The 15,063-nt window shown below is 40.0% G+C and overlaps 1 protein-coding gene across 1 annotated transcript; it reads left to right on the forward strand.

Moving 5' to 3' along the window:
• Positions 1-4,717: 4,717 nt before the first annotated feature.
• Positions 4,718-10,018, forward strand: LOC105910896 (transmembrane protein 241). Its single transcript, XM_012839661.2, has 15 exons — positions 4,718-4,932; positions 5,330-5,376; positions 5,487-5,564; positions 5,793-5,874; positions 5,983-6,060; positions 6,700-6,725; positions 6,918-6,969; positions 7,205-7,253; positions 7,385-7,424; positions 7,626-7,661; positions 7,836-7,870; positions 8,230-8,299; positions 8,451-8,544; positions 8,926-8,990; positions 9,260-10,018. Exons 1-15 carry the CDS (start codon positions 4,861-4,863, stop codon positions 9,312-9,314), a joined length of 879 nt encoding a protein of 292 aa, XP_012695115.1. The 5' UTR covers positions 4,718-4,860; the 3' UTR covers positions 9,315-10,018.
• Positions 10,019-15,063: the final 5,045 nt, after the last annotated feature.

Below are 15,063 nucleotides of genomic sequence, written 5' to 3' on the forward strand. Positions count from 1 at the left end.
TGGAATGAGGGACTGATAGGAGTAGTATACACTGTATATACTACTACAGGATATACAGGGGACTGTATCTGTATACTCTCGATGGGAATGACCACTCTAACAACATACCATAAGAGCAGCACACATGACAGTCATGTCCAGGAGTTGTATCAGCAACTGCTCAATGTCGCTTACCACTTCATATTCTTCATCCTTTGAAATAGCTGCTTGTTTCACTATATCACCATTTGATGATATAGTCACTGGTTGTGCAGAAACATACAGCAGTACACTACTACTAAATGATGACTACACCTGCGAGGTAATATTTGGTGGTAGTTCCTTCTTCAGCATGATTGCTCAGGAGGAGATATAAATGGGTACAACCTGCTGCCTGTATAATTTTCAGGAAAAACACACGTATTGAGGGCCCACTACCCTACAGGTCCTCAACCCCTCTGCAATGAGCCATCAGCTCTGCCCCTGCCAAGGGCCTTTTTGGAAGATGGGTGTCCACAGATGGATGTCCTCACCCAGAAGCCCTTCTACAAACACACCCTTTTTGTCTCGACAGACTCGTTTCTATTTATGGTTCTCCGACGGTTGTGGGTATTGCAAAGCAATTAAAAAATAAAGATGGCGGACCAAACTCCGTAGATGGTCGTATTTGTACATAAAAGTTGTTTGTTTAAGTTTTTTTTGCTTAGATTTTTTTTTTAAGTTACCGAGAAATAGACACTGTGCAATATATAAAAAAACGTTATTGTAACTGAAAAATACGTCTGAGGGGATTTGCGAGGTGTCTGAGCCAGCTATCTAATGTTGTCATACTACTACCCACAAGGTAAACAGCGATGTATTGACGGATTGATGGAGACGGATAGTTACAAAATTTGGGAGGTGCACATCAGGCCACAGAGAGGTGCTCGGAGAGGGTTTGCAACGACGGAGAGGGCTCTCCGTGTCTCTGTGTCTGCAAAAACGGACGACCATAAATTGGGCTTTGGACAGACGCTGGATGAACTTGCCCTGCACCAGCTTCTGCGGGCAATCTTTGGGGTGTCATTAGGCAGAAGGGTGAAAGACACTGCAACAGCCTGGTGGTCAGTATAGCTTAGGGTGACCAGATTTCCCAGACCTAAAACTGGGACACTTTGCGCGCGACCGTAATGCTCGTGCACGCACACGCTTTTTATCCTGAACATGTGCCCAGGTCAGACATAGACATAGATTTTGCCAACAGCACACGTAGGCCTACTGTTCACAACATAATGTGGTATCTCAGTTATTATTCATGCATTTTCTATGTAGCCTACATATCTAAGACAAAATATTAAAAGACATTGAGTGAGTTTTGTGTGGGACCAACTTTATTTTTCAGAATTAAAGCATTCTTTTGGAAAATGTACCCACTGAACTTGTGAAAAAGTTTGTGAAAAGGTATTTTTCATTGCATGGCAATAAACAAACTATTTTGAACTGCTGCCACAGGCTTGAACTAAAGTTATGGTGACACTTTACAGTAAGGGTACATGAATTATGAATTATTATTGTGCTTTACTTCATTCCTTTATATCTTATGAATCATCAGGAATTGACATGAGTTCATAGCCTCTCATTCATGACCTCATGCATGAACAACACATCAACTAAAGCATTAGGTGGGTACATTATTAGGCACAAGTTGTGTTCAAATCAGAATTTGCGCAGTGATGACCACATTGTTTTGCATAAAAAGAAATAATCATGATCATACTTATTAAATCACAATTCATAATGATGTGCCGTACCTAATGCTTTAGTTGTGTTGTTCATTTATGAGGTCACGAATGACAAATGAACACGTCAATTCCTGATGATTCATGGGATATTAAGGAATGCAGTAATACATAAATCATTAATGACATAATGCATAATATTACATATACTACATCAATGAATTCATGCGTGAATTCATGATAATTGTATCCTGTACCCTTAGCGTGAAGTGTTACCAGTGTTATTCCAACAACACACACACCCTATTGGAAACATTCATTCCGTATATTTGTTAGAGGAGTGAATTTGCTGAAGTATCATTTTATTGGCTAACGTCCCCTCCTCAGCAGCCCGCTTGAGCTCACCACTTCCAGCGCTAACATTGCTAAAATAGGTGGCTATGCTGCTAGACCCTGCCTCACATGATGTTTTCACATGATCTTTCACATCTGCGCTACCACCATGGCTTACAGAAAATGAGGTTTTGCAGTGTGTGCAGAACGCTGCATAATCATCGCCCTGGACTAGCTATGGATATAGCCTGACCATTAAAACTAGACAGATAGAAGAGGCTTTTGCAACAATGTTTACAAATATACATTGTAACGCTGGCTGCACAGATTATGCAGACACAGACCACTACGATTGACTGACACACACACACATTGTTCAAATCAACTGCTGGACGCTTTATTAGTCCTTCTACATGGGTTTAGTTAATGATCGGGCTATAATAAGTAGGGATGGGTATCGTTTGGGTTTTTTCCAATACCGGTGCTAAACCGATACTTTTAAAACGATACCGGTGCCTGAACTGATACTTTTTTTTTTTAAGCACAAAGCGACGATTGACGACATTAAAGAAAGGCTTTTTTAGTTCCCAAGGCAATTTTTTTTCTTCAAATTGAACAATATATTAACTGTTTAAAGTATATTATAAATAAAAAAACATACAAAACACTTGGCTTCAAACTACAGCTTCAAACTTTTTAACTTCAAACTATGAACATTCTATTAACTGTAAACAACAGTTTATAGTATACTTATAAATATACTAAATAAATATAAATAAATACAAAAAACAGCTTCAAACTTCTTTTGCAAAAATAAGAGCATATTTGCCTTTGGAGTCAAAAATGTATTATTTTGTTTGCATTTATTTCATGAAATTTCACCATTTTATGAGTTGTTTACCTATCTTTTCTATCTTGTTTATAGTTAATCTTGGTACTTGAACACACTGAGTACGAGAAAATGTGTACTGCCCCTTTAAGAGACTACCGTAGGTTAGCTGTCATCTCCGTTTATTTTTCAGTCTTCGGTTGCTGATCTGCCTTTGACTCTTGCCTTCTCTCCCCTCTTTTCACGCAATTGTTTTGTTGCATTTGCTGCACGTCGTGATGTTTGAATCTTTTTGTGCGAAATACAGCCACACCTTTGACCGTTTACCTTTCGGTATTTTCTGTTAAAATTAAGCAATAAGCCCCAAGAGGCCGTGGTTTGCGCTGATTTTAGAACAGGTAAGGGGAGTTGTTAGGCACGACGCGACAATTACATTTAAGAAACAAAATAGTTTAACAAACTGTCATTCTTCCGCCACTACAAAGTATAGTTCCTAAATAAATCGTTGCCATGCAACAGCCAGATGGAACACTTGCGCTACCGACAAAAAAGGGGTGCTTATTTATTCACATTAACTTGTATATCGCCATTAATAGTGCAATTGTTGAAATAGTGCTCCTATATAGGGCTCCTCTTTGCTGGTGCAGCGACAGGGGTATATTGATGTTGACGCTTCAGTGTCCCAGATGAGGTTGCAAGGATGTTGCTCCACTCCTTCCTCTCGCTGTAATTTGGACGCCAGTACGATTTCAGTGACAACTCGCACCTATCTATGTCCCGTCACTGCCATAATCTCTCTCCCCTCTAGGCCAGGGACAGCTTTGTAACGTCTTTCTTTCTTTGAAATATTCCATGCGCAGTAATATGGAATGTTATCATAGAATGTTATGAGGACAACTTGAAAGGTTATGCTGTATTTTACAACGGCATGGAACGCGATTTAGCCAATCACAATCAAGGATTGGAACAATCAGTTTTAGAAGGTTGATGGCTAGTTCTGTTTGTGCTTGCTCTGTGAAATGCTGCCTGCTCTTCACCGTCATGTTGCTATGAAAACACCAATGAGCGTGAGCGACACAGGACAAAGTTTACATTGGGAGCTGGGGCAGTTTTACATGTGCCCCACGGAATCTGCCTAGCGACCGTGTTCAATTGGCGCAGGCACCGAAATGAAGCACCGAAATCTGCGTTGCATTTCGGTCCGGGTAGGTACCGGTTGTATTGGAACCGGTTCCATATTGGTACCGGTTCTTGGTACCCAACCCTTATAATAAGACCACATCGGCTATGTAATCGCTGACAACCGGGACAATTGCATAGTGGTTGGTGTAAACCGGGACATTTTAGTGTCCCGACAGGTTTTTGTCGGGACTCGGGACACGCAAAAATCGGGACTGTCCCGGTCAAACCGGGACGTCTGGTCACCCTAGTATAGCTTCTCCCCAAAACTGAACACCACCTCAGCACCATGGACCTGTATTTGCTTGCAAAAGACGACAGGTCACACTTCTGCAGTTGGACACAGCACAACAACTTGCAATTTGAGAAATCATCCTACAGTACTGTGTACATACAGTAGTAGGCTACTGTATAAAATCAGACGTCTCTTGATAAACTGCAGAGTATGCGCTGGCTTCCCCCTGCATTGTATGCCACTTATCCAGAGTTTACTCTGACCAAATAGACTCACTGAATCCTTCAAATGTCCTCTTTAAACGAAGACAAAGTATGAATGTGTGTCTTGTAGCACAAGACGCAGACTTTAAAAAAAATGTGTACATTTGTTACTACACCTTTAAGAAAGCACCGTTTCCTCAAACACGCAAACTCGTCTATTGGGTGAAATAGATGGCAACGTGTCATGCCCGTCATAGTAGAGGTTTTCTTGCACTTCAAAAACGTCGTTATCAGTTATCTCTGTGAGCATTACATGGATGAGATTCTCCACCATGATTGACTATTTCATCATTAAAACGAATGTTTCAGGAAGGCGTGTAACAGATGAATTTATCAAGATTCGCTCTTGGTTCAATATTCTGCTCGTTTTTTGTGGTGTCATATTTCATAAATAAGGTAACGTTACTAGAACTATCCATATAGTGTTAGCATTAGCTGAATTAATATATTAACACAGCTCTCGTTAACTTAATCTTGCTTAACTTAAATACTGTGTTTAACAAACAGTGACTTAGGCACTACTTATGTGAAGTCTGCTAGTTTTTGCCTGTTCTGTAAGCAATGTGACTGTTAGTTCAGTTACTTCAGGATTTCCTGTTTTGCTGTGCAGACGGTGTGAGGACTTCCTTGTTTCTTGTTCCTACTGTTAACGTTACACAGCTGTACAGCTAACGGTTAGGCTAGTTTGCTTAATTGCAAATCAACGGAAACAGTTTCCGTGGCATTCATTCCAGCCCTTATTAACATGCGCCGTTTTGTCTATGACTAGCTAACGTTGTTGCTTGTCTTGCAGTATGTCTTGTCTGTTTTGAAATTCACATATCCAACCTTATTTCAGGGGTGAGTAACTTTTAATGCTAACACTGTCATTCTGTATGTCGCCGACCTTCTCATCAGAACATCAACCGCTCTCCTCTGTTTCTCTTTGCATTGTGCGTGTGTCGGTTTAGGTGGCAGACCTTCATTGGCGCTCTTTTGCTCTTGGTTTCTGGAAAACTAGGATGGGTAGAAATCAGCAGTTTCCCCAGGTAACCCATCAAAGCATCATGACTTCCAGTTGTCAGAGTTTGTCTAGGATCTTGTCAGTGTGTACGGGACCATCATGTGGCCAGGGTGTATATTATGCCACCTGTGTTCTTGTACTCAAACAATTTCCTGTGTTAGAGCAGAACAGAATGTTTGCATGAATAAGGGAAACGTTTATGGCTATCTGTTGTCAGACATGGCATCAAACAGTAGGTCCTCCCTTTCCATAGGGCAGCAGCTTTGGCGTGGCTCCCTGGTTCAGTGCTATTTGTGGGGAACATCTATGCTGGCTCCAGAGCCCTCTCTCGCCTGGTAATAACATTTCTTTGCATTTACAGCAACACATCCCTAATGCATTGTTTAAACGTAATGTGATTCATTGATGTCTGTTTTAAATGCTGTGTTTCTATCTGTGTGCAGCCCATACCATTCTTCTTCACACTCCACAATGCCTCTGAAGTCATCTCATTCTTTTTTCTGAAAGTGAATCAGAGAGAGGTGTGTATAGTTGTGGATGTGAATGAATGAAGATGCATGTACATGTATGCAGTATATAAGTACTGTAGCGTACTCTAATGTCGGCATGCTGATGTCCTTTCACCTAAGACAACAGAGCTATGTGTATTTAATCACAAGACTTAAGATGAAGTAGCCATTTAAAGCAGTGTCAGAAAAAGTTGTTTCTGTATTTAAGCTACCTGCACTGGTTTGGCAAAAAAAAAAAAAAAAAAAAACAAGATGGCGGTATCATGAAAGATTATTCACACTTGTTTTTGTAACACATGTGTGCTTTCACTCTGCTTTCAAAAGCTTTGATTTGGCATTCAAATCACGCTCAATGAGTTGCTTGAAAAGCCATGCATTTATCAGTGGTACACAGTGCCGTTGCGTAATCTTATCTTCCTGCCAACAAGGCAGGCATAGATAAGACCGTCATAAGTGAAGCATCCCTAGCAGGATGTTTGCTCCAATCACTCCCCATAGATTATGCTACCTCAGAAAGCTGTTGCAGAGAGCAGGAGGAAGTGAAGGAAGAGTGAAAAGGGAGGAGCTTTTTCTGATATCCAGGATTTTATGACATGATTGACCTTGTAACATTCTTTACATCTGTGTCTCTGATTTTTATTCTTTTCATAGAGAATTTCTTGGATGAAAATTTTCAGGTATTTTCAGGTTTACTTGGTTTTCAATTTAAATTATCTGACCATTTAATCAGTAAACAAGGCGATTGTGTAGGACCTAAAACAACTAAAAGAGAGGATTTATTTTTTTGGTTGCCTATTTCTCATGTCTCAATCTTAGTGTTGTGTGGGACAATCACTGTTACCAAGCTGAATTGTTTGCTTTTCGTTCAGTGTAAGTCTGTTGCTTGCATCTGCGATCAACCTCCCCATCCATGATCCGCAGGTCAGTACAAATACAAATACACACACACACACACACACACACACACACACACACACAATCTTTTGGACTTCAGCCACTTTATAGCATGCTTGAACGTGTTTGTTTGTTGTGGCAGTATCCTGTGTATCCACAAGGTGGGGATAAACATCCTTCTGTAGCCTGTACTATACATGCGCATGCAAATTATGTTGGTAAAGCTAATTGCTAGGTGAAATGTGTTTCTTTTTCTTCTCAGTTTGATCCTGGTGGATATGTTTGGGCTTTTGTTCACATTTTCTGTGTTGGTAAGTCTCTTTCACATTGCAAATGAACTCATAAACAATTAGCATTCAGTTTGTGTGACAATGTGTTAATATATTGTGTTAATGGCAAACTTGGCTGCCTAAGTAAACACTTGCTTAATTTTTGGTGCCAGGGGCTTACCGAGTTTTCCGGAAGAAAACCAGCCACCTAAGGTACCTATTCAATTTCAACTCAGGGTTGTCTAAAGTGAGCCGACTGAATCTGTCTTAATGAAAATGGAGGGAAAATCCAAAAGCAACTTTTCTTATAGCTCTTTACTGGAACGTTGCTTCTCTTGTCATGAAACACGCTCTCTCTCAACTTCTCTGAAATGTCTAATAAGAAGTAATGCTGAATTTATATTTACATTTCAGTGACCTGGAACAGCAGTATATCAACTATGTGTTTAGGTAAGTGATTGTAGTTTAAGAATAACTTAAAAATAACCTAAAAGTGTAACCTGTCCCCCAGAAAAAAAATGGGCTGTTTTGTGTATTGCTGCCCATTCTTCTTTAAATGGGCTAGGTTGTTTTTAAGTGAGCACTGACTATTACAGTTTGATATTTTTAATTGATGTTCCCCAGTGTCCTGCTGTTATCCTTTGCTGCACATCCTACAGGTAATTCATCCATGATCCCACAAAGTGCTATTCCCCCATGTGTTGTAGAGTATTAATGTATAGGGATTCAATACATTAGTTGAATATTTTAGTTTATAACTTATTTAGTCTCCAGAAATGTACTACAGCATAAGAGTTCACAATGACAATACTGATCTGGAAAATATGTGTACGTTTCTTTTGTTAAACTGAAAATGGTGATGACTTTCAGGGGAGTTGAATACTTTTGCAAGCAACTGTACGGACCAGTATGTAAAAGCTAGAACTAGATTCATGCACTGCTTGATAAAGTTACATTAAGTATTTCTCATAGTATTTTGGCTTTAAACACCCACCAAAGCACTTTGATGCACTTCTAGGTGACCTTTTTGGTGCTTTGGACTTCCCCTTTCTTATGTCCTACGAGTTCCATAGTGGGTGCTGTGCAAGGTGAGTCAGCATTCCAGTTAGTGATTTTAGGTCTTTCCAGGTGCTTAAGCTTAATGTATGACTCTTCACCACACCATATAAAAAATGCCCCCACACTGTCAGTATTTAAAAGTGATTACTATTATTATTATTCATTATCCCCTGCCAATAGTGCCTTGCTGGGCTTCTTCCTCCTGCTGGCTACAGTTAAACTGAGGAGTGCCTTACCCCTGGAACACTGTGGAGCTTGGGTCTTCCTGGCCAAGGTATAGGTTATGTCCTTGACAGAAGGTATAGGTTATGTCCTTGACAGAAGGTATAGGTTATGTCCTTGACACAACAGTGTAGCGGCATGTTAGATATTCTGCAGTGAAGGAGACCTTATAGCAAGGGTGAGAAGATTTGAACATGGAGTGGAAGGCTGCAAAGATGCAGGTTAAGCATTTAGCAGACTGCAGTTGACATCCTCGCCATTTTCCCTTAGACCGATGATTTGCATTGCGAGTATTATATGTGTAAAATACTACTTCATATAAAAGATGCTCGTCTGACCATCTTTACAGAGTTCCTCATACAACTTGAAAATCAGTCATAGCTTAGCATGCTTACTTATTTTCCATATTGTCTGAACCCTACTTGAAATGCAGGTGCTGACAACGGGACTTTCTCCCCTCGTGTTTCAAATTGAGGTTAACCCCCAAACGCTCTGCTGGTGAGCTCACAACTCTTTTTATTTTATTTCCAAAGCCTAAATGGCCACTGAAAACACTGGTTTGGTCAAACCGTTATTGGTCATCTGTTTAGGATTTGAAAATGAAGGCAGAGTTGCGCCTTCATGAGTGACTAAATAAAAATAATGTGCATATTTTGAGGTGTCTGTGAATAATGCTTTGGATTAAAAAAAGATTTCAAAGATCAATGTAAGACAGGCACATAAAACGTCTGTGTGTCACCCTCTATACACCAATGCCTTCTCCCCAGCATCTTCTGCAGCCTTGTTGGAGAGGCCCTGTCAGTGTACTCTGAAAAGGCATGACTTCTGAAGTGCATCACCTAAACACCCGCTGCTCAACACCTGCTGCTGACAAGAAGATCCAAGCACCAAGCATCTCTTTTTCCCATCATTTTACAGATCAGTGGGGAGTCAAAGGCAGCGTTTTGAGACGTTTCTCTTATTTTTGGGGGGAAGAAGTTACAGAACACCTTTGCGTGCAACTTCTGCTCCGCAACTTATTTAAATGAATTCTAATTGTGCACTTCTCTAGTCCGATTCCATATCCATGAGCTTCAGTACATTTCAGAATTCACCTAGTCGCGGACGATAGGTGCTAAGTATTACGAGGATTATAACTGCTTATTGTCAATTTAATTTTCTCTAGTCTCTGTTTACCTAGTTTCATTAGTTTCTTACTATTTACTTAGGCATTATGATAGCCGTATGTGTAGCCCCACACTTATATGTAGCTCTTTTTCTCTCTGTGTATGAAAATATGCACATGTATACAGACAGAGTTAGTGCACCAAAGATTTGAATTGAGAGTAATCACACCATCAAACACAACCATCTATCACCGTGGGATATTTATGTTATATGAATGTTGTCTGAATTGACTGAAATGTATGTGTTTCACTATATGTGCCTTATAAATTATTGAATTTGGAAACACTTTATATGAGAAATGTGTATTCCTCCAGAGAACTGTACCAGCTTTTATAATGGAATAAATGGATGAAATGGAATTACTTTTCGTGGCATTGTAATGTATTACTGTCAGCCTATGCATTTGAGTATCAAGAGCCTAAAATTAGAAATGTAAAAAGAAAACTACTGTTCTTAAGTAAGCAAGTAAGTAAGACTTTATTTATATAGGACATTTCGTACAAGAGTTGCAGTTCAAAGTGCTTTACATAAAATCAATAAAAGCAAGCAGCCAGAGCAATACATGGAGTAAAAAATAATTATCAACATCGTATCAGAACCTTAAGGTCTTTAAACTGCTTGGAAGAGCTGTAGTCTGAAGGGACCAGCATAGGTCATAAGAATATGCCATAGTCAATAAGTCAATGATATTATACCTAGTTCTAATTGTTACTTTTATTTGGACTTAACTAGCATGTAAACAGTTCCAGGGTGAATATGCTTGATTTTGACCAGGGGAGTGAGGTGCGACATTGGTCTCACCTCCCCCCCCCCAGGTCGAGACAAAGAACCCTGCATGCATGGCCCATTTGAATAGACGGTAACACCCCTTAATGTCAGTGTATTTAACAGACTGTTCCCCAAGGAACAAGTCAGATATGCTGAGGTGAAGTTCTGTGAGGGAGGATGGATCTGAAAGTCTCTGTCTCACAAATGGTCGGCCGCCATTCTTCAAGAATAAACCTGAATCCTGACTGGTCAAACCTAAGACTGAATCTTCAATATATGGTATAAAACTAATTACCATCAATTGGAGGTCCTACCGAGATATTAATTCTTGGAATTTTGCTGAGATTTCAGTTCTGCTGTAAAGATCCCCTGTACCCCGGCTGACACAAACGCTTTGGTAAGTACACTTACCCAAATCTTGGGAAATATAGGAAGTAGAGTCCTGTCTAAAAACAGAAATCTTATTTTATTTTACTTTTATTTTTATTGTGATTGTCTTAGAAGTTGACACACACGGTGCTTGTCTTAGAAGTTGACACATCTAGTTTTTCGGGTATTGGTCCGAGGCAGTCTGAGCTGTGCTTGTGACATACTCTATTGTTCTACTTACCGCTCAGATAGATTTCCCAAGAGGATAAAAAAGGTTGTGATCATAAACGGGTGTTTGGAAAGGGATCTACAGCATTTTAATATTTTAATTTAGAAATTGTTCTAAGTTAATTTGTAAATTATTTACATTAGATTGTGGAGATTCAGTTCTTGGATTTGACCAGTCATGATTCAAGACATAAGATTCTTTTAAGTCCAGATTTCACAATGCTTTTGATAAAGTCAGATGTTAGACTGCTAAATGTTAAACTGTGTCTGTTCACACAATAGTTAGACAGCTCTCACGCATACCACTTAATTCACACTTTAGGCACAGCCGCCCTGTGACCCTGAATGGCCCATTACGCTGAAGTGATCAGACCCTAGCCTGGTAGCAGGAGTGGAGACTTTAAACATTTTTGTGTCTACACATTGATTTTCTTAACCCAAGTTAAAATCAGTGTATGAAGTGTTACAATTACGAATAATTGTAAGCATATATATATAACGGAACAAAGTCTTCATCCTTAGTGTATGGGTTTAAGGTACATGGAAAATAAGATGTTTTTTTTTTTTGTTTTTTTTTTTCCGGAAACCGTACGTGATCTTACAGCAGCAGACGACTGCTGTTAGATCAAAAGGGGGAGGTGTTGAGCTTCAGAGAGAATTGACCTTAATAAGATGATAACTGCAAAATGTGTTTTTTCTCAAAACAGGTTTAGCTGCTGAATTTCTGACTTCATCAAATGATCCAGGAGCAATTAATGAATTAAGGAATGCCTTAAATGGTTTGGCATTCAAGTGCCATTGGAATCTGGATAAAAATGGATTTTATGAGATACTTTTGTAACTAACTAACTAACTGTAACTCTGTAAACAGATTGATTCCTTTCTCTTAGGGATGGACACACCTGTCTCCTGAACAAGCGAATTAATGTGTGTGTATGCCTGTAGGCTGGCCAGCCGTCGTATGAATGAATGAATGAACTTACAGGACTGTTTAACCTACATTTGACCACTGACTTTGTCTTTAAGTGAAATTGTTTGAATTGAAGGAGATTTAAAAACGTTTTCTTTCTTTCAATCATTCCATTTCTTTCAAACATTCAACTTCTTTCAAAATCCCCACTCTCAGTTCTTTATTTGGTTAGTATGGGTCTGTGGTTTTTAAATGCCCAAACCTTGCAGATAACAGGATGATGTGATGTCTCTTGTGAGATTAAAGGAAACCTGCTTTTGTCTGAGATTAAGCTGTCTGCCGTCTTTCACACCCAATACCAAATGTCTATTGTCTGATGTGTTGAGTATGCTAACAGGCTTCCTGCCTCATGGAGGTGTTGGCCGGTATTATCTTTTTCTGAGACCTCGTTACAGACAGTTTTTAGGAATATGGAGAATAGCGATGACAAAAAAGGAAGCAGCTTCTCGCCAAGGTGTCGAAAGGGGGACCATTCCAGAAAATCAACAGATGAAGGAACAGCAGAATCGTTTGAACTTCAAACAAACGCCATGCAGCATCTGGCCAGGACGTCGAAATGAGGACAAACTCAGACCACAGCCATCAACCCAGATCAACACCTCTGGAATCCACAGGACCACGGCAACACCTGAACCGATGACCACCACTCCCCAAGAAGAGATGACGGGGACACCTCAAAGAAATGGCAATCTCCTGATATGCTAAGAGATGCATAGGTGGAATGACCCCATAAGGAGCAAAGACCACAGGAGGGGAACAACTGAGACAAGACAAGCGTCACAGACACACACACCAAGGTTATTATAGTTAACGAAAACTAACGAAAAAACGAAAACGAGGTGTGATTTTTTTTTTCGTTAACTGAAATAAAAATAAAAACGAGGCTTTATAAAAAAACGATAACTAACTGAAACTGTATTGTGTCTTTACAAAACTAACTAAAATAAAATAGAATTATAGAGACAATGTCCTTAGTTTTCGTCTTTGTCAATGTATTTCATAAATGTCAATTTATTTCATACGTAGCCTTTTAGTCTATCTTCCGCCGTACCACTTTAAGTACACGCCCCTCACCTGGTTTCATTGCGGCAAAAGTCGGGAGAAAGCGACAGTCTTAAGCCCGAATTATAGATCTGCGTCGGTGTCCGTCCGTTTTACGGATGGGCGGGGAAACAGATTCAGACGGATTCGGACGTACTGTTTTTGATTTATACTTCTCCGACGGCTGTGGGTGTTGAAAACAATTCACCGCCAGAACAGTAGGTGGAGCAGCGTTTTTTTTGGTCACAGACGAGCTACTACGCGACCTCTTTGAATGATAGAATTCGTCGATTGTTTATCTCCCTCCTCCCAGCCGTCACGTCATCAAGAGCAACAGGTGTAGTCACATGGGTCTTTGAGACACACTACATTACAATGGATGGTCTGTCTAACGCTATATATTCACTTGAAAAGGCAAACTTATCTCCATCATGGTAGGTATTATTTGTGTGAAAAATAGTAGCAATCTATAACAAAATGATATGCTTATCTTACATACACTATAGAAACTATTAAAAACGATTCAATGAAATGAATACTATCTCATTTTCTTTGGTATTTTTTGTCATATTCAGATTTGTAATGATGATTGCTGGGTAATATGTATGCTGTTGGACTTCCGGTTATGGAGAGGTGCTGAGAGGCCGCACGTTATCAACCCTCCTGCAGTAGTCAAATTAAATCCTTAAAATCTACTCACAAACCGTTTTGAAACTGCTGTAAGACTATCAGAATTAAGTTGGAAGATGCATAGAAGAAAGAAAAAGATGTCTCAAAACAAAACTGGCAACGAAGAACAAGAGTTGTCTGACCACGCCGATGAGGGGGATGTAGAGGAAGATGGCGAGTGTGTGGTAAAAGACGTTGACGCTTGCGTTAGCACTAGCCCTAGCAATGCAGATGTCATGAATGCCATAATGGGGATGGAGAAACGGGTCACAAATAAAATAGACGGTGTGTTCCAAGTAATTAAAGAAGTTACTGAAAGAATGAAAGTTGCAGAGGAGCGCATTTCAGGGGCAGAGGATGAAATGGTTCAGCTTCGGACCCTCACTAAAACTTTGCAAACTCAAGTTAAGGCGCTGACTGAGAGGGCTGACGATATGGAGAACCGAAGTCGGAGGAATAATTTAAGGCTTGTGGGACTGTCAGAGAATGAAGAAGGGCGAGATGCATGCAAGTTTTTGGAGAAATGGATTCCTTCAGTTCTAGGTATGAAAACTAGCACACCGCTAGCATTGGAGCGCGCACACAGAATTGGCCTACAGCCCCGGAACGTGAATAACAGTACACCTCCACCCAGAACTCTCATCATGAAGTTTCTTAACTACAAACAAAAAGAAGAGGTGCTAAGGGCGGCTAAAGTCAAGGGGACGTTCAAATACAAGGAGTACACCATTCGTTTATTTCCAGACGTCTCTGCCGAAACTCACAAGAGACAGAGAGCCTACGATGGAATACGACAGAAGCTACGTGAGAGGGGAATCGACAAACATAGGATCATCTTTCCATCGCGGCTGCTTCTGACACACCGGGAACAATCCATACTGTTCAACACGCCCGCTGAGGTGGAACACTTCGTCGAAGGATTGGATAATGAGAGAAATGAGAGAAGGTAGAGAAGGACAACTATGTGCATTTAAGTTCATGCCAAATATAGTCATGGTGTTTTTATTATTTAAATTTCCATAAAAAAGACCGAAGAGAAAGCTTAACGTTTTAAAGTATGTTATGCAACGGGCTGTTTTCTCCACCTGTGGGCAGTAGGCTAATATAAAATAGCTAACCTTGATTTGACCATGCTGCCTATAGGAATCTTTGGTGTGTGTTTGTGTGTGTTGTCATTAATGGCGGCGCAGTTTGAGGATTTAAGCTCGGACAAGGCCACACATTTTTTCTCTCTCTCTCTTTGAGGGAATCAGGTACTTATTGATACCAAGGTACTATTTTATTTTGCTAATTCTGTGCATTTCTCTCCTTTCTGAGAATTTATGTCAATATAATGTTGTATCGTCCAATAACTGTTAC

Source organism: Clupea harengus, chromosome 17 (assembly GCF_900700415.2).
Source record: "Clupea harengus chromosome 17, Ch_v2.0.2, whole genome shotgun sequence".
Lineage (NCBI taxonomy): Eukaryota > Metazoa > Chordata > Actinopteri > Clupeiformes > Clupeidae > Clupea > Clupea harengus.

Excerpts from the sequence above, each read along its gene's own strand:
- LOC105910896 (XM_012839661.2), top strand. The coding sequence starts at position 4,861 with ATGAATTTATCAAGATTCGCTCTTGGTTCAATATTCTGCTCGTTTTTT. Across the intron at positions 6,726-6,917 it reads TCTTGGATGAAAATTTTCAG|TGTAAGTCTGTTGCTTGCAT; the intron begins GTATTTTCAGGT and ends CTTTTCGTTCAG. Across the intron at positions 7,425-7,625 it reads AAGAAAACCAGCCACCTAAG|TGACCTGGAACAGCAGTATA; the intron begins GTACCTATTCAA and ends TTTACATTTCAG.